At 37.1% G+C, this 26,859-nt stretch overlaps 4 protein-coding genes across 5 annotated transcripts; 3 read left to right on the top strand and 1 right to left on the bottom strand.

Annotated features, from left to right (window-relative positions):
- The first annotated feature begins 5,319 nt into the window (after window positions 1-5,319).
- LOC119077891 lies at window positions 5,320-15,229 on the top strand. Its single transcript, XM_037185255.1, has 8 exons — window positions 5,320-5,488; window positions 9,813-10,070; window positions 10,130-10,641; window positions 11,450-11,549; window positions 11,613-11,702; window positions 11,770-11,925; window positions 14,826-14,899; window positions 15,177-15,229. Exons 1-7 carry the CDS (start codon window positions 5,459-5,461, stop codon window positions 14,874-14,876), a joined length of 1,197 nt encoding a protein of 398 aa, XP_037041150.1. The 5' UTR covers window positions 5,320-5,458; the 3' UTR covers window positions 14,877-14,899; window positions 15,177-15,229.
- Window positions 15,230-17,148: 1,919 nt separating this feature from the next.
- On the top strand, window positions 17,149-18,782 carry LOC119077887 (kynureninase-like). Its single transcript, XM_037185252.1, has 3 exons — window positions 17,149-17,660; window positions 17,723-18,056; window positions 18,127-18,782. The coding sequence occupies exons 1-3, from the start codon at window positions 17,199-17,201 to the stop codon at window positions 18,663-18,665; spliced, it is 1,335 nt and encodes a 444-aa protein (XP_037041147.1). The 5' UTR covers window positions 17,149-17,198; the 3' UTR covers window positions 18,666-18,782.
- On the bottom strand, window positions 18,543-19,980 carry LOC119077907 (NAD-dependent protein deacylase Sirt4). Its single transcript, XM_037185279.1, has 3 exons — window positions 19,613-19,980; window positions 19,129-19,544; window positions 18,543-19,067 (listed from the first exon to the last, which is right to left on the bottom strand). The coding sequence occupies exons 1-3, from the start codon at window positions 19,797-19,799 to the stop codon at window positions 18,744-18,746; spliced, it is 927 nt and encodes a 308-aa protein (XP_037041174.1). The 5' UTR covers window positions 19,800-19,980; the 3' UTR covers window positions 18,543-18,743.
- A 1,097-nt stretch (window positions 19,981-21,077) lies between these two features.
- LOC119077915 lies at window positions 21,078-22,265 on the top strand. Of its 2 annotated transcripts, XM_037185293.1 has the most exons (4): window positions 21,079-21,361; window positions 21,432-21,663; window positions 21,697-21,826; window positions 21,963-22,265. In XM_037185293.1, exons 1-4 carry the CDS (start codon window positions 21,183-21,185, stop codon window positions 22,199-22,201), a joined length of 780 nt encoding a protein of 259 aa, XP_037041188.1. In that variant the 5' UTR covers window positions 21,079-21,182; the 3' UTR covers window positions 22,202-22,265. The 2 variants fall into 2 exon arrangements, with proteins under 2 accessions (XP_037041187.1, XP_037041188.1); XM_037185292.1 differs by having other exon boundaries at window positions 21,078-21,361; window positions 21,432-21,826.
- The last annotated feature ends 4,594 nt before the right edge of the window (window positions 22,266-26,859 follow it).

Below are 26,859 nucleotides of genomic sequence, written 5' to 3'. Positions count from 1 at the left end.
GTTTTCTTTGCACGATTGTGACTTACGTGAATGAAGTACAAGAACAGTGGTCATCATTTTTGGTGTTTTCTTAGAGACCTAATACGGTCGATAGGGCTGACTAGTGTTAAACCCTATGGACATGGGTCGAACCCGTGACACATATGACGTGGGTCCATCGCTCTACCGATTAGCTACCTGATTCTCTGTGTAACAAAAATATTAAATTTAATAGATTTCCAATGTATAAAGGTGAAATTGTAATTGTTTCTTGAATGGCGTAAGTGTTTAAGCTCATTATTTTAACCCATGAAAACCAATAAAACATTTGTTTCTATTTTCAAACGTGAACTTGCTTGTTCATTTTCACTGCATATTTTCCAGTTATGTTCTCTGTGGATGCTTTTTGATGTTTTGAATAACCTTGGACTTGATCTAAGGACTCAAAAAGTCATTCAAAACAATTCTAGCTTTCAGTGACAAAAAACGTTAATTAAAATCGGTTAAGTAGTTTGAATGATATGACAGTTACGCCCTTCTGTAATGTTGCGCTCGATATGTATCTCCCGGTCTATTACACACTCAATATGTCTTAGATCTTAGACATCTATTAATGATCAATGAAATAAATTATATTTCCAAATCTAGCGATTCTTAAATACAAAAAAAAAGTTTCTCCTCGGTTGCGTGGTTGTGTGGATGTGTGTGTTTTCAATTTTCCCTTCCTTTTCCATTTTTAATTTTAAGTTTTATTTCATTGAACTGAAAATAAACCGATTCTCTTGATTGTTTATTTAAAACTTTTCCCGGTTTTCATCTTTCATACTCCTTATTCTTCTCTACTACTTCACTTTTCACTGTTATCCTTACTTTTTTGCTTAAATTAATTTTCTCAAGTTGTTGAAAGTTTCAATTGTAATAATTTCACTTTTAATTCCTGAAATGTTGGACGTCTTTGTGCAGTCAAATCCCATGTTTTCTGCATCATATCGTATATTTCGGTTGGACATCCATCGGGTGCTTCCATTTTGTAACCGAGCTCAACACGTTTGACCACATCATTTAATGGCTGGAAAATTTTTAGAATTTTTTCTTTTGAAAACGTTCAACACTATTTTCGGGGGTTGTTGCTTGAAAGCTGGACATTCACTGTCGCTACGCACAAGTCAGCTTAATGTTTAATGTCTTTTGAACAGAACAGAAGTTTTAGGTAAATTTTGCGTTGAAATTTTTCAAAATTTTCAGAATTGAAATTTCTAATAATAACATCTGGTTGTGATTGAGTCCATCATATACAGCCACGGCTGGAAACCTATGCCATACGAAAAACATTTTTCCTTTGACTTTCACTTTTAAGTCGTAGAATTGCCCAAATGAAGGTAGACCTAAGAGGGCTTCTTTTGAAGAAAGCCTATCGAAATCGAACGCATTTTCCAGCGGCCTTTCTTATATGTACCTAGAAAGAACTTCGACTCTAGAAGCCAAAACCACTCTCAAAAAAATTCTTCGAAGCTTGTGTGACTAGCGGTGACCAAAAACCGAAAACATGCACTTTTCTTACAAAAATTTCTCCAGTTACACGAACTGTACAGGTTCGTGATGGGTGTCATTAGAAAGGTAATCACATGTGCTATTGAGCCGAATAGGGACTTATTGGGTTTAAAATTCATCTACAATGAAATATGTGCAGTTACAGTTTTCAACCGAAGACTTACACTGTTCTTACAGAAATTTCTCGAGGTACCCAAAAGGTACATGGTCGTGTGGGGTATCATTTATGTGCTTTTGAGCCAAATAGGGTCTTATGCGGTTGTGGAAGCATCTACGATAAACTATGAGCATTTGAACACTTTCGGTAGATTTTTAACCAGTCATGTTTACAATCGAAAACAAATATATATTTCATTTCATTTCATAATTTCTGATAAAATTATCTAAATACTTGAACTGCGTAGTTCCAGTATGTATTCGCATTTCAAAGGAGCTACAAACCATGGTCATATATAATTGTCTTCGACTATGGCCATTAAGTAAAAAAGGATAATTATGTTATGCTATCCCGAATAAACCATTTTAATTATGATAATAAGAAAGTATCGAGGTAACGTAAAGTTTCTCACGAGTTTAATATCCCAAATTAGAGACATTGGGAATTTGACTTATAAATAACAAGTTGGCTTAAAACTTGGACATTAAGTTAAGGTTTACGTCGAAGTCGAACTACAACTCGTTATTTGTGAGACAGAAACTCTTAATCTACTGTAAATGACTCGTTACTAGTTTGTAAGTCCTGCGAATAATGATCTCGTCCAGGACCAGTAATTCACCAGTATACAAAATTTTTGAAATTTAAGACGTACACACACGGAATTTTGAAAACCGACACATTTTCTTTTTCTGTGTTTTACTTGAGTTTCTGATTTCTCCATATAAAAATGCATGCCAAATTCACGAAAAAACAGTAAACCACGAAACATAAAATGTGTCGGTTTTCAAAATTCCGCGAGTGTACTTACGGCGTGAATTCTTACTTGACCTATTACAAAGTGACTATTCGAAGTCCTCTGCAAATAGTCAATATTAATATGCTATTTGCGGTCAACTGCGAATAGTCAATATTGATGTTATTCGCAGTCACTAATTTAAAAAAATGTAAATACAGTGAACGACATCTCAAATGTCTCACTGTCAAATTTTTCTGAGAATCTTATTGTGTCATTGCAAATTCACAATGACATTCTCTGGAAAAAATGACAGTGAGACATTTGAGATGTCGGTCACTGTAACTAAAAATATCTTCTAAAATAAAAGTAGAACAGGTTGGGAAGATTGTTGGTTTGTTACTTATATAAAAACAAAAAAACATAGCTAACGCCGACCCGTACGAAACACCTATTAGTATCAAAAGCCTTTACTGTGAAACTCTTCATTTCTTTTACTTCATTCGTTACTTCAGCCCCGTACGAAGTCAACTTTCATAAATTCCTATTTAAACAGCTATATACCGCTATATTTACCTATATTTTCCTATAAATAAACATTTCACAGATGAATATGCTATTATATAGCTCTATATGCCTGTATATAGCTCAATATAGGTGAATATAGATATATATAGATGTCCATATATGGAATGCCTGAAACACCCCACACACATAACAAATTATTTCCATGTTAACAGAAACTCTCTAAGTACCATTTTTCCCAAGATATATCACTTTTATTAAAATCCAATATGGCCACCGGCAGCCATTTTGTTAGGAGACCGGAAATTTTACCGACGCTTTACATTCGTTAATACCTTTCAAATAAAAAAAAATTCATGAAATTTGGTCAAAATTTACTCGAGATATTGACAAAATACTCCACGTTCACTGTACGGCCGAGTAGCCAGATAAGAGCTCACTCGAAGAGACCTAGCTCACGCTCCGGAGAACATAATTTCAAAAACTTTTTTTCCCTGATTGGTACGGTCAATACCTATCTAATAAAGCTAAAACAGACGAAATATGTTGAAATGTGGCCGACGTACAAGCAAAAACTGTTTGCCGCCCTGTGCCTGTTTCACACCAAGGGGTCTAACTCACGAGTCGGTCATCCGATTTCCATAAACTTTTTTTTTGTCGATCGGTATTGTAAATACCTTTTATTTGACGTATCAGTTACAAGTGTAACGTTTGAATGTCCGGAGATATCTTCGAAAAACCGTAAAGCACTTATTGGGCCACAGCTCAGGAAGGGTCGATCCAAAATCACTCATCTTCGAACTTAGCCTGTCTTTTGACATTACCAAACGGGAAAAAAAAGAATTTTCGAAATCGGATGCGTTTTACTCAAGTTATCGTGCAGACGGACAGACGGACATTTTTTTTCACTGATTTGGCATCTCTAGACAACCACAATAGGTTTCCCCTTACTCAGGGAGTCCAATTCGACGTGTTACGGACGTATGCGTAAACGCATAAGACCCCAGTACTTCGTACGGGTCTAAAAATCGTTCAGTCAAAAAATCATAATTATTCTATAGAGACTGTTGGTCACATGTACAAATATAAACTCTAACACTATGGCTTGTTCATCCCTTTTACCAACTGTATCATTAAGGATTGTGACTTTACAGAGTGTTGCTTTCTTTTATACACTGTGACACTACAAAATGTTGTTCTTTTTTACTAACTTAGACAATACAAAGTGATTCTTCCTTTTACAAACTGTAACATTACAGACTGCCGCTTCGTTTTTCAAACTGTAACATTACAGACTGTTGACACCTTTCGCAAACTGTGACATTACAAAGTGTTCCTCCCTATAACAAACGGTAACATTACAGAGTGTATATCCCTTTATGTACAGTAGTGCGATCAAAGTAGTGCGTAAATGGATTTTCACTTGTGCACAAGGATGTAAATTGACGTTTATAAAAAATGAAGATCCCACTCCGGTCAGTTTCTAAATGGTGCAAAGGGTTTAGCATGAAAATTTAGTTTAAAAAAATTTAATTCTTCATATGGTCATAGCAGCGCTCTAAAAGGTACCAGAACTGATTTAAAATTATTGGCCAAATGAAACTGAAAAAATCTGTTCTTTTTCTGTGTATAACGCGTTGGGCTTAGCCATGACCCACAGTCAACTCTTTTAGGAAGATACAGCTCGACTTACTAGTCAGTAATTTTGCATTATTTAAAACAAAAGCTGTGAGTGCAAAACCGTGTCAAGAATAAATGGGCTCTTCCAAAGACATATTTAATGCAAAATTGTGTGAAACAACTCGATCCAAACTAGTTTAATTTGATTCCAAAATTCTAGTTCAGGTCATCAGTACGTATCAGGCGATGTATCAGGTCATTTCAAGGCATGACTTGAAAATTCAAGTCAGGTCTGGTCGAACTCAATTTCCCTATCAGGTCAACTTGTGTTAAGCCTTACATAATTTATTGGAAAACAATAGAAACATGAAAACACAAAGAAACACGCCACCGTTTGGAGCTAAAGTACCTACCGGCACATAATAACGATGAAACATTTCAATATCATTAACAATTGAATGACCGATTTGGCTCAATTATCAACACATTCACTATTGGCAAGGTGTTGTTTAATGGGCTTTGAATGAGCAATATTGCACCCAATATCGCTTCAAATGTAAAAGTATTGCGGAAATATAAGCGTTCGTTCGACAATGTCCGATTAAATAATAATAGTAATTGTCCTATTAAATTCACCGCTAGATCGAAATCGAAGTCCCATAGAACGTTCGACAAAACAGTTTTTTACTTGCCACCCGAAGGTTACGAGAACACTTAAAAGAGAAACTCGAATTCGTATCCTGTTCAGTTTCATTTTGGATTTGTTGTCAATATATCAATCTTTGCAGCCGTCTTAGTCGTGCTAACTTATTTTGACTATCTTCAATAACGGGAGCCGTGTCTAAGTTTAAAAAAAATCAATTCGATCAGTTAGACTCACGGTCGTTGTAGCAATGACGGACGAAAGAAGTATTTTTATGAAGGTAACATTAAGGCATTCGCTTTTTTTAAGATTGCAAGAAAGGGACTTAGTGCGTCAACCGGTAGAAGTGTTGCTAATATTTCAATACTACTCGATTCAATGTGCAGTGCATCATTTTCTATTTCATTCTGTATGACGTGATCGTGATTTCTGGTGCGGTTGCAGTTTTCACGACAAAATGTAACATAATCGAAATAGTATCTTAACCACCTTCATTGTTAACCATCTTCTAATCTTAAGGAATTCTTTAAAAATTTTATGGAATTTTTAAGATTTAAGGTCCTAAAAATAGGCCCTGTGTTAAATACAACTCAAACAAATGATGGAAAAGAAGAGTCTAAAGCAATAATCAAAAATTGACGAAACCGTCATCTGCACTGAGGAAAAAGTAGTTACCTGCTACAGCTGCGATCTGTCTCCAGCTGTAGTTTTTGAGAAAATACAGCTGTCACAGAAAATATTTCGGTCCGTAGCTGTCACAGCTGTATTTTTCTACTTGCTATCAGAGCTGTAGTTGTGATTACCTACAATAGCTGTGTGATTGCCTACAATCAAAATGTTGTGATCGATAGGCACGGGTTCGAACCATGTCGGATCCTGTTTTTTTTTTTAAATAATATTATTAAAAATAATTTTGGTTTCATTTCTGATAAAAATCAGTTCAAAATTAACTCAATAATTTAAAAAGAAAATATTTCTGGCCTTTCGGAGTTACATTTCACACAGTACTGGGGAGTATTTTGATATTCTATTGTGTTACATCCGACGAGTTAATTTTGAACTGAATTTTAGCTGAAATGAAACGAAATTGATTTTTTATTAATAATTATTTGAAATAAAAACTTGCCTTGTTGGGGCGCGAACCCGGGACCTCTTGATCTCCAGTCCAGAATAATCCACCTGAGCTACGGAACATGTATGCTACACTACAAATGCCTTATGTTAATGTAAGCTACACAACGCATATTCCCGTTGATAGGTAATATACATCCATGTAGTAGCTGTATTGCGGGTGTAACATTAACTACATGAGATACACATATGAATGAAAACTGTGTATACAACACGTAATTTATCATTAATAGTTGAAAGATATTAATGCGACAATATTGATTCACGTAAAAATAAAAATCATTTTGAAAATCAAAATATTAAGGCTAAAGTCTGGAAAAATGGTTCAACGAGCACAGGCTAGAGACCCGCCGACACTTTTCACCCAACCGAGTCGCCGGTTGTTCTTAGATTGCCTCAGCCGGCTGGAAGACAAAGTTTTTTTTTCTTCAATAAAATAAAATAAATTTCGACTGACCGAAATCGGCGCTATTTTTTCCGCGACTTTTTTTATATATGCCTAGTTAGGCTTTGGTGCTCCGGCCCCAAAACCAGTCTCAAATATTTTTGATCTTCCATAACTGGCTGGTGGTAAACGGCCAAAAGTCGAAAAATGAGGTTTCGTAGTCCGGATTTCATTTCCGTCAGATGACGAGGACACGGACGTGTATGGGCTCGTTGGAAATCTGAGGTCAAGTACCTCGAAGCGTAAAGTTTGATGATAAACGGCCGAAAATATCACACCCGAAAAATTTCTCAGAATCGATGGAACCTCGGTGAACTTATGAATGAAGTTAATATTTCTTCTTCTTTTTCAGCTTGTCTCTATCCACTGCTGGATGTAGGCCTCTCAAACTTCTTTCCATTTCGTACGATCCATTGCCATTTGCTGCCAGTTTGTACCTGCAATATTCTTAATTCCGTTTGTCCATCTCTCTGGTGAAGTTTCGGTGAAGTTAATATTTGCTTCGAGAGTAATCGACCCCACGGAAAAGAAATCCAGACTACGAAACCTCATTTTTCGACTTTTAGCCGCTTACCACTAGCCAGTTATGGAAAATCAACTAACTATCCATATATAAAAAAGTTGAGGAAAAATAGCACCGATTTCGGTCAGTCAAAATCAAAAGAATCCCTCGAAATAAAATTGAACTGAAGAAGCAGATCGAATGACTTCCATATTTCTGCAGCTTTTACAATAACTAGTTACCGCCAATTGCGTTTTTTTTTATTAAAAATTTCGATGAGCGGACAATAAGTAAGTCGTGTTAAAGTTTTATCTAAATTTTTGTTGTCCCATTTTCTCGAAAGATTTCGTTTTTTAATTTTAAAACGTTTCCTGAATATGCAGAGCTGCTGGAAAAACCCAACATTAGCCGTAGCAGGTAACCATTGAGCGCGGCTGTTATAGGTAATTTCTTAAAAAATTACCGTCATTGAGTAACTTTTTCCAAAATTACTCACCACAGGTAATACGTTACTTGCTGTTGGTAATTTTTCCAAACATTACCAATTACAGCTGATCTATTACCTACTGCAGCTGTAGTTTTCAAATCTTTTTCCTCAGTGTGATGATCTCCAGTATGTCGCATGCAACTTTTCAAAAAACCAGATCAAAGTTAAGAAATGTCAGGGCTCTCAGACAAAATTCCAAAGTCACCTGATGACCGGATGAGAAATAAGCCAAACGTAATAACCAAAATAATGAAAAACTTTCAACTGCTCTAAAATTTTCAAAATTTTAAAATTATGATATCTGATTGTTGAAGCCCAGACCTGAAATCTGATTCTACCTCAATACAAATAACCCGACCTGGTAGGTTTTCAGGTAACCTGATTCTTTAAATAAAAATTTTTGAAATTCAGTTCAGGTCAGATGTCAGACTTTGCTACAAGTAGCACACTTTGTTGCCAATCGCCAATAGAGTCTCTACTATTTATTGTTCGAGGTTAATTAATTATTTTTTGCAATTCCGGTCCATAATCATCACCTTTCCATGCATCCATTTAATGTCGTTTTGAAGGTATTTATTTCACTGTATTCCCGGACACAGCGCAATATGAACTTTTTTTCGCACGCAGTGCGTTATCAACTTTTTTTTTTCGCACGCAGTGCGATATCAACTTTTTTTTCGCACGCTAAAACCTATTACCTTCAACGAAGGCTAAATTTTTATAAATAAAAATCTTGCATTGACCAGAAATCGAACCCCCGACACCAAAAGGTTTTTGAGCACAAAGCAGCGACTATAGCCATTCGGCTACCCTAATACAAAAAAATTGGTTCAAAATGTTGATGTTGACATTTCATATTTTTTGTGGGGTATAGAGTCACACAATTATACCGAACGTATTGTTGAAGCGTATATACTAAGCATTGACTACTCGATTTCATTCAACGCGTCTCTTTACATCACATTGCAATGTGTATTATAATGCAGCCTTCTTCATCGTTCAAATGAATTTCTGTATACACAAGAATTTTGGAACAAAATGTAGGACATGTTTTGCATTGGAAAGGTGATTATGGCCCGAAATTGCGAAAAACGTTGTATCTACCACGGTAGGTATGCCGGTATTTTTTCGCACACGACGTCTTGTCGACCTCGGCTTCGCCTCGGGTCGACAATCGACATCTAGTGCGAAAAAATACCTTCATACCTACCTTGGTAGATAAATAACTATTATCTCCTGTAATGTCATAATATTCACAATTTGAGTGTCACTTTTAGAATCATGATGCAAGTAGCATTTCAGAAAAAATAACTTATTCGTTAAAATAACGTTGTAGCAACGTTGCCACAACGGTTGTGCAACCGTTGTTGCCCGGTTATAGTTTAACCTACGTCAATTAACCGTTGGATAACCGTTAAACAACGAAAAAGTTAAAAATTATAGTTGCTCTACCTTAAATTTTTAACTTTTTCGTTGTTTAACTGTTATCCAACGGTTAATTGACCTAGGTTCAACTATAACCGGGCAACAACGGTTGCAAAACCGTTGTGACAACGTTGCTACAACGTTATTCTAACGAATAAGTTATTTTTTCTGAAATGCTACTTGGGGAGCTAGATTTAAACACGTCATTCACAGAACGTACGTTTATTAACTGAAAATTTCGATAAATGGTCATTTGCGCACGGCTAACTTCGATAATTTCTCATTTATTCACTGAAAATTGACAAATTCTTGACAGTGTACTAGATGAGTGTTTTATTTGTGGGGAATATGAATGAGTGACGGCGTCAGTGTTTATGTTTCAGTTTGATTTTTTAAATTTGTTTTTTATGGTGATTATGACATTACAGGAGATAAAACCTTGTTCCTAACACGGTAGTAAATGGGGGTTTTGCGCACACGATGTGTTGCCGAACTCGCTTCGCTCGTATCGGCAATCTCACATCTAGTGCGCAAAACAATCCCAGTTACTACCTTATTATGAAAATAGCTATTATGTCATCACGGCTCATTATTTTCTTTTTATTAATTTTAAGTTCAAAGAGAGATTTTCCAAGAAGAAAAAGAAAGCTACAACGGTCAGTGGTAAAATGCAGGAAACAATGGCCCTTATCAACTTCTTTGCATACACCCCGGGGCTAGAATTCGTGAATGGTTGGAAAAAAAGTTACAGAACTGCCTTCGCTGTATTTACGAATGCCGCAGCGTTCCTTATTACTTCATACACTCTCGCGGTTTCGTATAAATCAAAAGAAAGCAGTATTTTGACGGGTTTTTTTGCCTTCAACGGTATGGTATGTCGTATATTATGCTTTTAAGACTTTCTTTGTGTTTAAAAAGTGTTCATACACAGGTTTGGGGAAAATTGATTGTTATAATTACCAAACACGATGGATTCATGTCGGTAGTGGAATTCGTTGTTAAAGTGTTCGACAGCAATCCAACTGGACCGCGAGAGCGTATTCTCATGGGAGTAGCAAAGTTGATTAGTTATCATATGATCATCAACTTAATTGGCTTTGCCACAGGATATGCTATCTACTCAGCTTTCCCTTTGTACGATTACTTTTTTTTGGGAAAATTGACGTTAGTGTCTCCGTTGTTGCTGCCGTGCATAGATCCGACGACTGTCACAGGTTATATCATTACCACGTCCTTCAATGTTTTTCTTGTGAGCTTTTGTCTTAATGTTTGTATAAGTACCAGTGCGTTGTTTTTCATGCTGGTTGATGCGTACGGTGGCCTGGTTTCCCTAATCGAGCACGATTTCAGTGAGTTCGATGAAATAAGTAAAAGGAAGCATGTCGCTAGAAATTCGGATGAGAAAATGCGAAATATAATGATGCAGTTAATGGACGTATCAAGGTATGGAAAACCATTTTTTTTGGTAAAAGAATCGTACAAAATTGAATTTTCATTTGCAATTTTGTAAATTGTTGCAAACAAACAATTAGGTTCAGTAAAAATGCGAGGGGGAAACCACTGGCCAAAAGAGTGGCAAATCAATTTCTAATTCCTTTCAATTCATTCAATTACCGGATTAATTTCTAATTCCCGGATTAATTCCGTTTTGGCGGATTTACTATCCAATTCATTGTATACTTTTTAGAAGCAATTTTCTAAAAAATTTCTTTCCTTTTCTTTATTTCGATAAATTTCTAAGATTTCCATCAAATTTAAGAGTCAATTTGCGAAAACTTCGAACTAGTTGTATGAACCATGAAAACAAGCCATCGGTGATTTTTGGAGGGTATACAGTAATTGAATCAGTGGACTCGCCTGAGCCATTTGCAACAAAAATCAAATCCTCGAAGTAATTATGTTTTCACGCCAGAAATCATGAAGAAATGGTCTGCACTACGGTGACCAAAATAGTTTTTGTTGCGTATCACCAATCGCCAATGGCTTAGTTCTTTCGTTCATCATACTTATCCGTATTTTCTTTCATTTACGTTAAATTTCTCGTATTTCCAGTGTAATTACTTAAATTTCTAGCAATTCCTTCAATTCCTATTAATTACCGGATGCTCCGGCAGTTCCTTCGAGGGTGTGTAATCAATTACCCGATTAGTTTCCCTCTCGTAAAAATGTTTGCCTCCGGCACTGGTTACAACCTTCAGCTCCTTTGCTATGCAAATAACTATTTTATCACTCAATTTTTTCCTCATTTTAGATTCAGCAATTACTTGCATGAATTATACAGCGTCATATCAACTGTACAAGTTGTAGTGTCCGCTATAGTAGCGTTGGTATGTTTAGGTGCATATTTAGCGGTATGAATAAGTGTTCAGGGCAGATTGAAAAGGGCCTCTCCAATCATTTCGACTTTTTTTTAGATTAATTTCACGAATATCCTAGGGGGCTTTGTGTCGTTTTATACTGAGATGTTAATGTACTGTTACATTGGACAAATTCTAGACAACACGGTAAAATTCGAAAATCATTTATAAAATTTATTTACTAAATTGAATTGATTGTTCATTCCATTAATAGAATATGCGTATTATATACGTAATTTCCCAATCAAAGTGGTACACTTACGAATTGAAATATCAAAAGGACATTCTTATTGCATTGTATTTAGCTCAAAATATGCAGCCTATTCGTATTGCAGGCATGATTCCACTTAACTTTGAAACTGGTCTAATGGTAAGTAGACATAGACAATTTATCTGAATAATGATAGCAGGGTGGCACTGGTATTCACCAAGAGTACCGGATGCGAGAGTGGCATTTACCTAAAATTGTAGCTGCACAGAAGTAACGGTTTAGAGTAGTACCCTTACACAGTGATTAAGTGTACTGAAAGAATAGTTGAAGACACCCGCTCAATGATGTTTCTTTGATTTGATCATGAAGGCTATAGAAGCAAAAAATTTTGTATGCTTGGCAGGGCCTATTTTTTAGAAACATGTTTCTAAAAGTTTCTAAAATGTTTTTCAAAGTTTATAAAGTTTCTAAAATTTCTCAAGAAAAAATTCGAGAAACTTTACAGAAACTTTTGAAACTTTGAAAATCATTTAAGAAACTTAAAAACTTTACCGAAAGTAAAGCTGTCAATTCGCGGGGCGAAAGCTATCGCTTGAATTGACGCCCCTTGAATTGACATTTCTTTACTTTCGGTCCTCTTAGCAAGCATACAAAACTTAATACGTAACTCTTCCGGCCTACTCAATCGATACGTAATAGTACATTTTCTACCTTGGTATATATTTCGAGAATAACTTCGTATGTACAATTGTATATAACGAGCGCCAGCGAGTGTATATACAATTGTACATAAGAAGTGATTCGAGAAATATACACCAAGGTAGAACAATGTTTTATCTCCTGCAAGCTGATATTTCAGACATTAGCGAAATAACCACAAAAATTTGGATTTAAAATTAACTAATTAAGCATGTTGTTTTAAAACGCATTCACAACAAAAAAAACATCTACAGAGAATCCTTTATTTACTTACTCACACACATATACTATCCACCTCAACATTTCGTTCAAATCACATCATACTCTGATTATTTGATCGATGTAGAAGTGACTAACGAACCACTACCGACACCAATTGCATCTCGTTATGTGATTTGTTGGCGTAGTGGTCAGCATGTTTAGTTGATATGCTGCTGGTCCCGTGTTCGCTTCCGCCGTTCGGCGATTTTTTTTTTCAAATATGTATGTAGATGGAAAGTAAATTTACCCTAGGTGGGTTATGTGTGAATTATCCAATCGTATAGGCTGTGGTTATGTATGTGTTTGTGTTTATATGCAGAAACGCGTAATGTATGAAATATCAGCTTGCAGGAGATAAATAACTATTACTGGCTTCTCCTTTGACATATAAGATGACGTTTATACTAAAATTATTTGTGCCTGTCCTTTCGCATTAGTACTACACGGAAAATTCGAGGATTTCGATAAAGGCTGTGGAACTTATAATATAGCTGCAAGACTTATAAAAATATAGCTACTGAACGCATATTCTAAAAATGTTGGTAATTTACGTGCAATATGAGTTACACAACTATATTATGGATCACACAGCTACATTATGCACCGACAACACATGTTATAGCTAGGATTTGCATATTGTGGCTGTGTACTCTATATCATAGCTGTGTAACGCATATTTGACGTATGAAAAATATAGCTGTGGGCTGCATATCAGAAAATGTATGGGACCATGCATTCAAGTCATCCGTGCTGATGCTCAATTGACATTAATGTTAATGGATAAAGAAAAATCGCACCAAAAACTGTTCTAAAACAGCTTAGCTGATTATAATGAGGTTTCATCATCAGGTTAATGGTAACGCCTCTTCAATAGTCAAAATCCGTAGAAACACAGACGAATGAAAATATCAGAAATTTCACTACATTAGAAACAAATTAATTAATTAGCCAAGTATTGCTCCTAAAAATCAAAATCGTCATTTCACAGATAATAATTGAATTGGCGATTCTTCACACAGTTTCAATTCACTTTCTTTCAGAACCTAAAGCCATTCTCCAAGTGACAACTGACAACTCACCAAACTAAAAATGCTAAATATAAAAACTACAGACTTGAATTAGGCTGTGTGCCGCATAATATAGCTGTAGAATTTATATTGTGGTAGCAACGCTTCGAAATAAGAACGTGTTAAAGCACAAGCGAAGTTAGCACAGCAGCAGCATAGCAGAGTGGAGAGCCGACATATTTTCTTAAGTCGGCTGAAGCCTCGGCTTGGGGTGTAGATGACGTTTTAGAGATTTAGTCTCTTTGGCAAAAAATTAGCTATTAATTCGAGGAATCATATTTTGAAGGTTTTAGCAATCGGCTGAGAACAAAATTCAAAGTTATAGCTCGGCTAAGGATACTTTTCGCGTTTTTTCTAAAAAATGGCCTAAGCCGAGCTATAACTTTGAATTTTGTTCTCAGCCGATTGCTAAAACCTTCAAAATATGATTCCTCGAATTAATAGCTAATTTTTTGCCAAAGACACTAAATCTCTAAAACGTCATCTACACCCCAAGCCGAGGCTTTAGCCGACTAAAAAAAATATGTCGGCTCTCCACTCTGCAGCATAGGTGACGGTCGGATTCTCGGGTTAAGCATCAATCGGCGCGGTTAGTACTTAGATGGGTGACCGCAAAATTCATGAAAGTTTAGAAGAAAAAATTTTTATTTCTCGTGATAGATTTGAAATGCGGCTCACAGCTATACTATAAGTTGCACAGCTATTTTAACTACAGTCTTCGCAATATGCATTTCACAGCTATATGCCAAAAAATGGGGGTGCTAAGTCCACTTATAGATCTCACACGCATATTGGGATTTTCCGTGTAGGTGTTTATTTTCGATCGAAACCTAATTACCACAAAAGTACTCCGTGTGAGAGACAAAATTGAATTTTTTCAATTTTGGCTTTGTTTATTTGACAGCTCGCTCTCTCACGGAGTACTTTTGGTTGAGTGGAATGGAAACTTAACACTATTTAATTACTGACGTCGAGTTGTCAAGAAATTAGCATAGCCTCAATAACAGCCATTATTCAACTTTTTACTTCCAGATAACCAATAAAATATATACCGTGTTCATGTTTATGCTGGAATTTATTTAGTAATTTGCTTCAATCGGTTCGTTCACAGCTCTGCTTCTAGCATGAACACTGAATTGACAAGTGTCAAATTTGGAGGCTTTAGTGATACGAGCTACCGCTTAGGATTGTTTGTATTGTATGTTTTACCTCACACAACCAAAACAAGTCATCTATCACTGTACAACAGAACCGCAGTGGCTACTGTGGTTTCATCAGCCTCCGAATATTTTCTATGTTCATGCTAGAAGCAGTGCTGTGGTTCGTTTTATTTATGGCCGTCTATGCAGTTGACGGTTTCACATTACAATGTTGTAGCACTGACACTTATCTAATTTTAAGGAAATTGTTAAAATTTGTTGTTGCAAAGGTATTTCAAGCATTTTAATTAAAAATAAATTTCAAACCAAAAATATTTGTTTACATTAATACGGAACAACGCGTTTTTTAGTAGGGGAAATATTCGATGTATGCTAACATTCCAAGACGTGAAACAGATCTTTTCCTCGCAAGCGATCTGCTAGGTATACAACGAAAACAGGGGAAATCCAGTTTTTAACTGAGTGTTTCAATCATAGCTGTGAACATTGTGTGACAAACATTTTAAAGTGTTTTATCCGTAAGACCCATGACTTTCAGTCAAGGGAACTAACATAGCTTTCAGTCAACGAAAAAGAATAAACCTCCTGTCAAAACCCTTTAAAGCTTACAAGCGAGAGTTGCTACCCCCTACCGAAAAGATTTTTTTTTTAATTAAACTTTTCCATAAAAAACAATCGCAGTCAAACGAGTCAATCTATGTTTTGCAAGCATCACTTCTCTAATTCCATATAGTTGCGAGCGCTTTAAAACTAACAAAAATCAGAGAAATGATACTTAGATGGTGTTGAGTGTGGCGGGCAACACCATCTGGTATTATTTCGCCGCTTAAAATTGCAGGTATCTTGGTAGCCAGCCTTCAGCTCGCCTTCTCCTACGTTTTCAGATACAGTGCGTGACATTGGTGTGGTAAGTTTTTCAAAAAGCCTGAAAGTGTTATTACGTTGTACAATTCATTGGCGAGGAGCCGGCTTGAATATTGCAATGTGGTATGGAATCCCATGTATAAGAAGTATATCGATGTGGTTGAACGGGTGCAGCGAAAATACACTAGAATGTTTTTCTATGAACCTGATTATAATAGACGCCTAGAACATTTGAAAATGATGTCACTGAAGGGAAGACGATTGATAAATGATGAAATCGTTCTTTATAAAATCATTCATCGCCATATGGACACGACCTTGAACCAGTTGATTACGTATCACGATCATGGCAGACTGACGAGAAGGAAGCTTGGGATGAATAGACCGATTTTTTACACAACAACATATTCAAGTAATGCCGAACAGAATGAGTCGCTAAACAGAATGCAAGATCATCACGACAAGTACTTTTCCGGTTGTGACATTTTTGATGATTCATTTAGGTCGTTCAAGAATTCGGTCATGAGCATTGGAATGAATATGGTATTGGATCAGTAGTGACTGGAATGGAAAATGAATTTTCTTTAAAGATTTCTGTTTAAGATTTGTAAATGATTGATATGTTATTGGGTCGAAAGGCCTGTTTATTGATCAATAAACGAATAAATAAATTGACTTGTCCGCAAATATTGTAGTAATCCATCCATCGGCACATTAACTTACATTTCGTCTCAGCAACGCAACAAATCAGAATTAAATGTTTGGGGCCTGTCAACAGTAATTAAAAAATGATAATCGATTTCGAATCACATATAAATAGGCTGGCTGTTCATTTGTTGGCGCTGTTGATACATTGATTGTGGGAGAATTAAATGATAAGGCGCGACACTTGTAGTGTTTTTTTAAGTGTTTTCGTCTGATAACGAGATACTGAAACTGTGCACAGAAGGCAACATTTTATGGCTCAGAAAATAGGGAGAGCAGTTGGAATTTTTCGAAATAACTGCATGTGCATCGTATGACTGAGCAGCGCCATCTGTGTATCATTTCTCTAGATAACTGGATCTGATCATGATCGTTAGAAACCTGGAAGTTTAGGCAATTCGTCCCGGGCCTAGCTCAGATAGATAGATTAGAGTTTTTGAGAGGCTTATTCCATCGAGAAGCAGAAGCCCAAATTCCCCTAGCGGGCCTAGCTCATAATACAGACTACCTCTGAATGTCTGCGACAATTGTCTCTGCTGTTAAAACTACTCAATGAATTCACTCATCACCCTGCAATATTGATATCACTTATGACGAAGTCACTCTCGACGGCAACAAAACTTTTCAACCTCTAATCTACACGTACCTGTTAATCTACTTCGAACAGCTCAGCAAAATGGATCAAATTGTATCGGAATGCGAGAAATTGTGTCTCGACATCAACGACAAAGGCGTTGCCACTCACTTCGACGAATGTGATCCCCTCAAGGGATTTCGATCCAAATTCAAAATACCCCAAGTGACCGATCCGTCCACGAATGCGATAAAGAGTGGCGTGTATTTGCTGGGCAATTCGTTGGGAATGCAGCCGAAAAGTGCCCGGTCTTACATCGACGACGAGCTGAAGAAATGGGAAGATCACGGAGTGGAAGCATATTTCGTAAAGAAAAACTCGTGGTATGAATACGACGAGAGGTGTAGCAATCAACTGGCTGAACTGGTGGGAGCTAAGCCGAGTGAAGTGGCTATAATGGCTTCGTTAACTGCCAATTTGCACTTTATGATGACATCATTCTTCAGACCGACTTCGGATAGATACAAAATTTTGATGGAGGATGGGGCGTTTCCGGCGGATGCGGTGAGTTAGATTTTGTGGGAAATGGGAATTTTGTGGTGTGCTCAAACAATTTTTCACTTTAGATCGCCGTACGAAGTCACATTCACTCTCGTGATTTGTCGCCGGATGATGCGTTGATTCTGGTTAAGCCTCGGGATGGCGAATATTTGATACGAGAAGAAGATATTTTGTCGCTGATTCGTAAACATGGCCATGAGATTGCGTTGGTTTTTATTGGTGGCGTTAACTACTTTACTGGTCAAGTGTTCGATGCAGAAATAATCACGAAATTGGCCCATTCGTACGGATGTATAGTTGGGTTCGACTTTGCCCATGGAGTTGGCAATATCAAATTGAATATTCATGAATGGGACATTGATTTCGCCGTTTGGTGCACCTACAAGTACCTGAATTCAGGTAGTTTTTGTTAGAACATTCTTAAAAGGTCGTTGGGAGTTAAATTGAATTTCTTTTCCAAACGCGCCAGGCCCCGGCGGAATCGGATGCATTTTCGTTCACGAGCGTCATGCTAACGACACATCTCGACCGCGATTAGCTGGCTGGTGGACACATGAAAGAAACACTCGATTCTTAATGAAACCGGAACTGATTCCCACACCCGGTGCCCTGGGCTATCAAATTTCAAGTCCTCCGATTCTGTGCATTGCCACGCTCAAGGCCAGTTTGGACATATTCAGCGAAGCGGGACTGGACGCTCTGATCGTCAAAAGTAAACGACTGACGGGATACATGCAGCTGCTGATCGAAGCATTGGACACGAAAAATAAGGTTAAAATTATCACACCGACGGACGAATCGAAGCGAGGCTGTCAATTGTCGCTGATCTTTTCCGCCACATCAGCGAAATTGATCTTGGACGCTCTGTTGAGTGAAGGTGTTTTCTGTGACTTCAGAGAGCCGAACTGTATACGCGTTGCGCCCGTGCCGCTGTACAATACCTTTGCAGATGTCTACGATTTCGTTTCGTTGTTGATGAAGCTGATCAACCAGTACTGCGACGAATGAATTGTACACTTCTCTTGTAACGCTCGACGGAACAAATTAAATTAAATTACAAACCTTTCCATTGCACACCAGGCCTTTTTACTTAAAATTAAACAATTTCGGGATGATATCACCACATTTGGCGGAAATTTTCAGGTCCGCTTTCGCATCGCCTCGGGTCGGTCCAATATTTACGATCGCAATCGGCAGTCCCAAGTCGTAGCTGTGCAAAACGATCCGATACCCGGAAAACACCGACAGACTAGAACCCAAGACCAGCAGACCGTCACTGTTGCAAATCATGCTGGCAATAGAATTAATCCGAGTGCGTGGTACATTGTCGCCGAAAAACACGATATCCGGCTTCAACAAATCACCGTTGCATTCCGGACAAATGGGTACATTGAAATTGTCGATGTATTCCTGTTCGGAATGGACACAGATCGTTCGGCGTACAGAGAAATGTAAAAATTGGATCCCTTACCTGTGGTATTTCAACGTCACCATCCGGTCTCACCATATCGCTTTTGTCGACCATATTCGCATTCAATGTGTTCAGAATGTCCTGGAAATCATGTCTGTCGATTTTATAGTTACAGTTCTCCGTCAAGCATACGACCACATATCCACTGCCATGCAATTCGATTACATTCTTTGAACCGGACTTTTGGTGCAGCCGGTCAACGTTCTGTGTTACAAGTCCGATGAGTCTACCTTCACGTTCGAATCGAGCTAGTGAATGGTGAACGGCGTTCGGTTCGAAGCTTGAGAATCTTGGCCACGCCACGAAATTACGAGCCCAATATCTTTGCCGCACCTTTTTCGACTTTAGAAAGTCCATGTACTGAACCGGTCTCGAGGTCGTTCGGGCGTACATACCAACTCCTTCGGAGCGGTAGTCTGGAAATGTGTTTCACTTTTCAGTCACAATTCACGTAACATCGTTTGATATCTTGTTGCACACTTACCCGGTATTCCTGATTCGGTGCTGATGCCTGCTCCAGTTAAGACTAAAACATTCGGTTTGGCTTCCAGAAACAATTCCAATTTCTTGATGTCCGTTTCCTTGATCGGTTCATGATTTGGTACAAAGGTCGTTTTCGCGCTGAATCGAATGTCATTCAATCGGAAGCGTAGGACACTGTTGAGGCGCATTTAATGAACACTGTGGACACTGTACAATTGCGATTGCCTTAAGCCAAGTGTCGTTTATTTTGATATTTAGTAGTGGAAGAGAAGAGCTCCTTATCTGTTTCATAACAAATAACATATGTTCATGATGTGCACGCGAAATGAACCATGGAAGGTGCGGGAAAAGACAGTAAAAGGAATCATGTTTAGGCTGAATGATCTGGTGTCTCAACGCAGGCTTGTTTGCAATAAGTCATGATTATCAAAAATTTTAACATTTTCTGTCCGTACACTTCTATCTTTATACCATGTACCCACACGTTTTACCTTTCCGATATGTGCCGTATAAACACAGAAAATCTAGAAAAAAACACAAGATTTCCATTTGAGGTAAGTAGTTTTGTTGGGTTTGTTAATGAAAGATAGAGATAGAAATTTCCAAAGAGCACCTATTGCCAAGTTTTTTAACGTTGCGATTTGGCAACGGACTAAATGCAACACTAGAACAACCCACAGCGCAAGGCTAAAACAGAAGATAAGTTCACAAACAAAGCCAACGTTTTTCCCTTTCCCAGGGCTCACGTTTAGTGAATGAATTGAGAAGAAGAAGGCTGTTTCGACCTCGAGAACTAGCGGCGGTCCAAAAGTCAGAGTGGACTGACTATCTTCAGTTGTTTCCGCTAGCCTCTTACACAAGACAGCAGTAGCCTTACAGTTGAACTAGTTTTTGAAAGGTAACATAGATAAGTGCCATCGTCTGATGGAAAGCTTGTGGACATTGATGGAATGCTACTTTGAAAGACCCAAATCGTAGCCAAAAAACCAAACATTCTCGCAGAGAAAATCACAAAAGACATATACAAAAGATATACGCATAACTCTGCTTCGGCAGCAGCACACAGTCCACAACTTAATTTCAAAACTCAAAAACAGGGAAGGTAAACAGCTCCAGATTCTCCACTAAACGAATTCCTTTCAAATGACACGAAAACTGAAAATTGACTTTCATAGACAGCTGTGATGATCCTGAATTTCCATTTGAGGAAAGTAGTTTTGTTCTCGATTTTCAGTATTTAACGTATTTACCCGGCAACGATGGGTTTGTTAATGAAAGATAGAGATAGAAATTTCCAAAGATGTGACACCGTGTGACACCAGATAATTGTGCCTAAAATAAAATCTATTTTATTTAAGCGTTTTTTCTATCTTTTCCCGCATCTTCCTCGGAGTGAGTGAACGAGATCAGTGCTGACAACAAATTTTATTTTCGAACTTCAAAGCGCCATCATCAATATGGCTTGAAATTACGTTACTCTTGACACATCGACTTTGTAAGAAGAAGAATTGTAAACAAAATCTGCGTCGATTGTTTGGCTTTGGCAAAGTTAAATTTGAATTTTCGGTGAAATGGCCAGTAAAAAATGCATTTACAGAGGCTGTACGAACAAGGGAACGTCTGAGCCAACGTTATTTGCATTCCCCAAAGATGAGGCTCGTCGAAATCTTTGGTTAGATTTGGCCGGACGTTCCGGTCATACATTACAAAAGTCGGACAGTTTGTGTGAGTTACATTTCGGCAGGCAATAGTACGTTACCTCTCGTTATCGGCTGAACGTTCGTCGATTAATAATTTTGTCGCAAAATTTTGTGTCTCAGCATCTCGTCGAATCAGCGAAGAAAGGTTCTAGTCGGCCTCTCGGTACCGCATCCGTATCAACAAGATCAAGAACAAGACAATGACGACGAGCAACAGATCGAAGCTTTGGACGAATGTGAGAGATTGGACATTGAGGACATGTTTTGCGATGATAATCAACAACCGGAGGATAGCTTCTCACCCAGTTCGGCCATCGAGCATGTGGAGCATGGTGATTATGAACCAGAAATGGTCATTTGTGATCCGAGAAATAAAGACAATTTGAAGCGTAAAATGATCAGACATTCACCACAGAACGGAACTATCTCTCAGCCGATAAAACTTATGAAAATTGAGTTGAGCCAACCGAAACCCAAGAATGGAATTGAAACCGCACAAAGACCACACATAAAAGGTAAATAAGTTTGAGCGGTCAAACGAACATCGTCGAATGAAAACTCGAATATTTCCGATGTAGTCACGGTTGCTGTAACGTAATATTCTTCCACTTTGAATGGTTGGTCTAACGCTCCCTTTAAATCCTTTCTCAGATACCGCCAAACTGAAATCTGCTGCAACTTCAATCATCGATCATCCGGACGTGTCAACACTTTACATACGAGGCGAAGAATTCATTCAGATGCCGACCAGTTTGTACCTTGAAGAAAAAAGCAAACTTGAAACCAGTCACATAGACTACGCTCAGGAGATTGTTGAATTGCGGGAGGAGCTAGACAGGTACAAGGATGCGATTAAAATCATAAGAGATCAAGTGAGATCGCTGCCGTAGATGGATCAGTAGTTTTAGATTTATGACATCGTGTACCGATTAAAGGTTTTTTTGTCGAAAAGTTGAAATTTTTTGTTCAATTTAAATCTGCTACTTAAAAGAAAGTAGTGTGAAGACTTTTCACGTTAAATTACAATCAAAATCGTGTCAATCGATCTTGGTTTCCCAGGGCGACGATTTTCGTAACTCAAAATATTAGTGACTGGATAGTTGAGTGTATTAAATTCCATAAGAACTGCCAAGTTACGAACGCTACGAGAATCTACGCCCAGTTCATTTACTTGCTCAATTTCGTTCTAAGCCATTTGACCTTAGCATAGCATCATTGAGAGGTCTATGGTCCTTGGAATTACCTCAAGCCTGGGTACTCGGACGATTATGTTTCTTGCGTGTTTCTACTTTCTCTGAAAAAATATGGCAGTGACAAATAGAGTTGGTCTGCTTTGCAAAAGGTATCACAGCATTGGGTCACATATTCTGTTACTGACGATCATCTGTTATCGATAACGACTCCACCAATGAACCTAAAGCTCTGTCTAATGTGTTCTTATATAGAAAAAAATCATGTTCAACAAATAAAATAACAGATCTTTCGGAATGACATCAAATGAAGTAACAGATCAGATTAAGAAAACTGTTGATATGCTTGCGGCCTGCAATCTTACAAGTCCTCCAGGTCAACCAAATGTGGGTCAAAGTTTGCTTCAGCTGTTTTAACAACTGATCCACACAAGCAAACTCATTCTTTAGACGACTTTATTTCACGTGGTGTAATGGCAAAACCATGTAAGCAGCAAGATCGTACACGGAAAATGTCAATGTACGTCTGATTCGATCACGATTTACGTGTGAGTCGCAAATACTACATCTCCTACGTAGTATGTACATCGAAGTCGTGAAATTTTACGTCTAAATCGTACAATAAACGACTGAGTGAACCATTGGTTTTGTACATTGTAGTTGAGTGAGGACAAAACCAATGGTTCACTCAGCCGTTTATTGAACGATGTAGACGTAGAATTTTACGACTTCGATGTACATACCACGTACGAGACGTAGCATTTGCGACCCACACGTAAAACGTGATCGACTCAAACGTACATCGACATTTTGTGTTTTTTCCGTGTATTAGTGGGACAGCAGCTGAAGTGAACTTCGACACAGATTGGATCAAAAGCACTAAATTTACAAACCGTGTGTTTGTCAGGAGCAATAACACAGAGCTCGTAAATAGTGTGATGTATTTGGGACCAACGTAAAATAAATCATGTGAATCTCATGCCAAGTACCTGATCTCGTTGTCTTAAGAAATTGTTGGCCGAATGCTTTCATTTTTGCGACCTCTAAGTACGTGGTTTTTTCTATAGAAAGATGAAAGAATGAAACACTCCAGCCATTTGATTTACATTTTGTATTTTATTGCGACAATACAGGTTGTTAGACATAATCACTTCAGTGTATTGATTTCTTGTGTGAATGCTTTTGTTTTGGGATTATTTTCATTTTCATTCTGACTTGTTTTCATCTTCAATTTAATTTTTTTTGTAAGTTTACATCAAACATTAGGTAGTAAGTATGTAGGTAGGTAGGTAGGTAATTTAAAATCTCAATTTTTTCATAAATTTTAAGTTTTTGTCTTCTGTTCTAAATTTTGTAATTTTGATATTTTCCTTAAAATTTTGTTTTTCTTTTAAATATTTTTCATTTTTCGTAACTTGAATTTGTAATTTTTTTGTTTTTCTTTTTCTTCTCTCGCTTCCTTCTTCTCACTTTATTAAACGAAAGAAAGATTTCATTAATAATTTTTTTTATTCATCACAAGGTACCGTTATTGCAATCATATCAAATTTAATGAATTTTATTGGAAAATCGGATCTCTTAATAAAGAATGGTAGACATCGTTTGTATTCTAAATATACTTTTCTTGCTGAGCGATTGAAGTAAAACAATTTTTATATTTGATCGACATTTTCAACTGGATTCATTATTCAGTGCGAACATGCTAAAAAAGGGTTCCCTACAACAACACTATAAACTGTAGACATGGTCATGCAGACTACTCTGTAAACTTCAACTCTTTAAGAAACATCAGATTTGAAAAACGCTTACCAATAAATACTTTTATTGCCTGTCTAATGTGAAAGTTGATCATTACAGGGCATTTTGTCCACTGCTAAAATGATTCATTACATGAATTTCTCGGTGAATTCCTTTGCGAGAATACATGGTTGTAACTATTTTACGATGAGTGTAGTCAAATTCTGAACTTGTCGAAAAACACATTGTGATGCGTTTGCTTTGGCCACAGAGCTGTTAACTCATTTAGAAGGATTCTTTTGAAAATCCACCTATCAAAATCGGGCCCATTTCGTCTGGGATTGATATATACGTGGTTTGAAAGGTCTTTGCCAGTAGACCTTAAAACAAGCCTTACACAGTCTCGAGCCACACCTGGTTGCTGGTGGAAAATCTCCGAAGTTGGAAAAATAGTGTTTTTTATTCGAATTTTTTGGCCGTTATAAATGATCGTTTCGGGTGAGATTGGGCTCGTTGGAAAGCTGAGCTTAAGTACTTTCGGGTCATGCCTAGTTTGATTAGATTCATTGATATATGTTTGCAAAAATTTACATTTATAACGGCCTAAAATTTCGGATAAAAAACAATATTTTTCCAACTTCAAAGATCTTCCACCAACAACCAGGTGTGGCTCGAGACTGTGTGAGGCCTGTTTTGAGGTCTGCTGGCAAAGACCTTTCAAACCATGTATAAATCCATCCCAGACGAAATGGGTCCGATTTTGATAGGTGGATTTTCAAAAGAATCCCTCTTAATGAATTACTTTCGCAGCATCGAATATAATCTGATGGTTGGTGATGCCAATATAACTTGTCAGTGAACAGTCACGACTTTCGTAGCAATGAAAGCAATCCATAGATTACTTGTCCAATTTTAAAATTAATATTCCTAGCAAAACCGGACTATCCAACAGCCGCTCGGGAAATGCTGTGAATGAATTTTTGAAGTTAAACTTAAAAATCTAGTACTTCATTATGTTAACTACCGTAAGAATTTCTTCGGTAGATTATTGAACTGATTATTTTCATTGAATAGAGATTGAAAATAGTTTCACAATGAACCGACGATGGGAAATAGATTATAGAAATTTCCTATAGATCCGTCTGTTCGATAGGGAAGATTCGGAATTACGATTCGAAGACTAAAAATTGTTCTACTCAAAAGCTCTGTCTTCTAATAATTTAAAAAAAAAACGTGAATCGATTAAAAACGACAAATTTGAAAACATAAAAAGTTATTGTAGCTGAGACTCTATCAGTTCATCTACATTATCTACGCAAGCGTGTAATTTTCCAAACAAAAAATTGAATTTTAATTATAGTACAACACACTCGTCTAATACCCAATTTCTTTTGTCAAATATAAGTACTAGAATTAGATGGGTTTTCCCAATCCTATAGAAAAATTGATTTCAAAAAAGATTTTTCGCGCTTGAAGACTGAAATTCGAAGCAGCGCTTGAAGACTGAAATTCGAAGCACAGTTTTCTCTAAAAAAATAAATTTGTTCAAACTCTTTAGATGAAAAATAAAATCTGAAAAAAAAAAATTCAAAGTGGAATGAATCACAAGGTATTCGTACGCGTCATCATGTAATGTGTAATTTAAAAGTGCTGGCAGGAGCGAGGATACGTGTTGACATAACTGTGGTTATTTCCTACTTATAAAATTTAAAAATGGAATCGAAACGTATTTAATAGGAATCTTACATCAGTTTGATGAGTCACTTAGAGCTTAGATAAAACTTTGAAAAAGATAGTTCTTCTTCAGACGCATTCCACGAGAATGTTTAAACCGTAAGATTTTCCATTCAGCATATTTCGAGTCCAAATATTCTACTTAGAACGATTTTCGAGGTTTAACACGAGCTGCTTCGTAAGTGATTCGTTACAATGTAATAATGTAATAGTTTTGTAATACTCACAAGTGTGGAGTTTTTATATCCAAGCCAAGGGCGAAACTTGTCGAAAAGACAGTCAACGATGCTCAAAAACCGCACATGTGAATTATGTAGCAACATCCAATGTATTCTGGTTTTTATAGCCTCTCCCCTAGCAAAGTTGAATATTACTTATCACAAAGTCATTCGCGTAAAATGAACTGAAAATAATCATAATTAAATGGATCATTTTCGCTGCGTAATGGTCAACTTTCGCATGGGGAATCCCATAAAATAATTCATTAGTTGAACCGCGGAGATAATGCTGAATTGGTGAAAATCTGACAGATTGGACATTCGCGTACATCCTTTAAAGGGATTCTTTTGAAAAACAGAATCCAAAAATCGGACCGATTTTTTTTATATAGCTTTTTTGACCTGTTTCGATAAAGTTCGATCACCTGAAATGAAATCCGGTGTCAGAATATTTTTATCACACTTTGTAAGCTGATGTGAGGTCTACCAATTTCGTAAAATAGTGCTTTTCTTACAAACATTGCGCCCAAACGGAGAAGCCGCCATGGGAAAGTGGGGTATCGTTGGAAAGCTTATGTCATGTATTAATGGGAAAAGAGGGAATAAATTCATTTTTGGTCTCATATATACAAAAAAAATTCTAATTGCATTTTCGACAAATATCGGTGA

Source organism: Bradysia coprophila, unplaced genomic scaffold (genome assembly GCF_014529535.1).
Source record: "Bradysia coprophila strain Holo2 unplaced genomic scaffold, BU_Bcop_v1 contig_24, whole genome shotgun sequence".
Classification (NCBI taxonomy): Eukaryota; Metazoa; Arthropoda; class Insecta; order Diptera; family Sciaridae; genus Bradysia; species Bradysia coprophila.
Note: the sequence above shows the minus strand (reverse complement) of the source record. Positions and strands in the feature narration are given on the sequence as shown.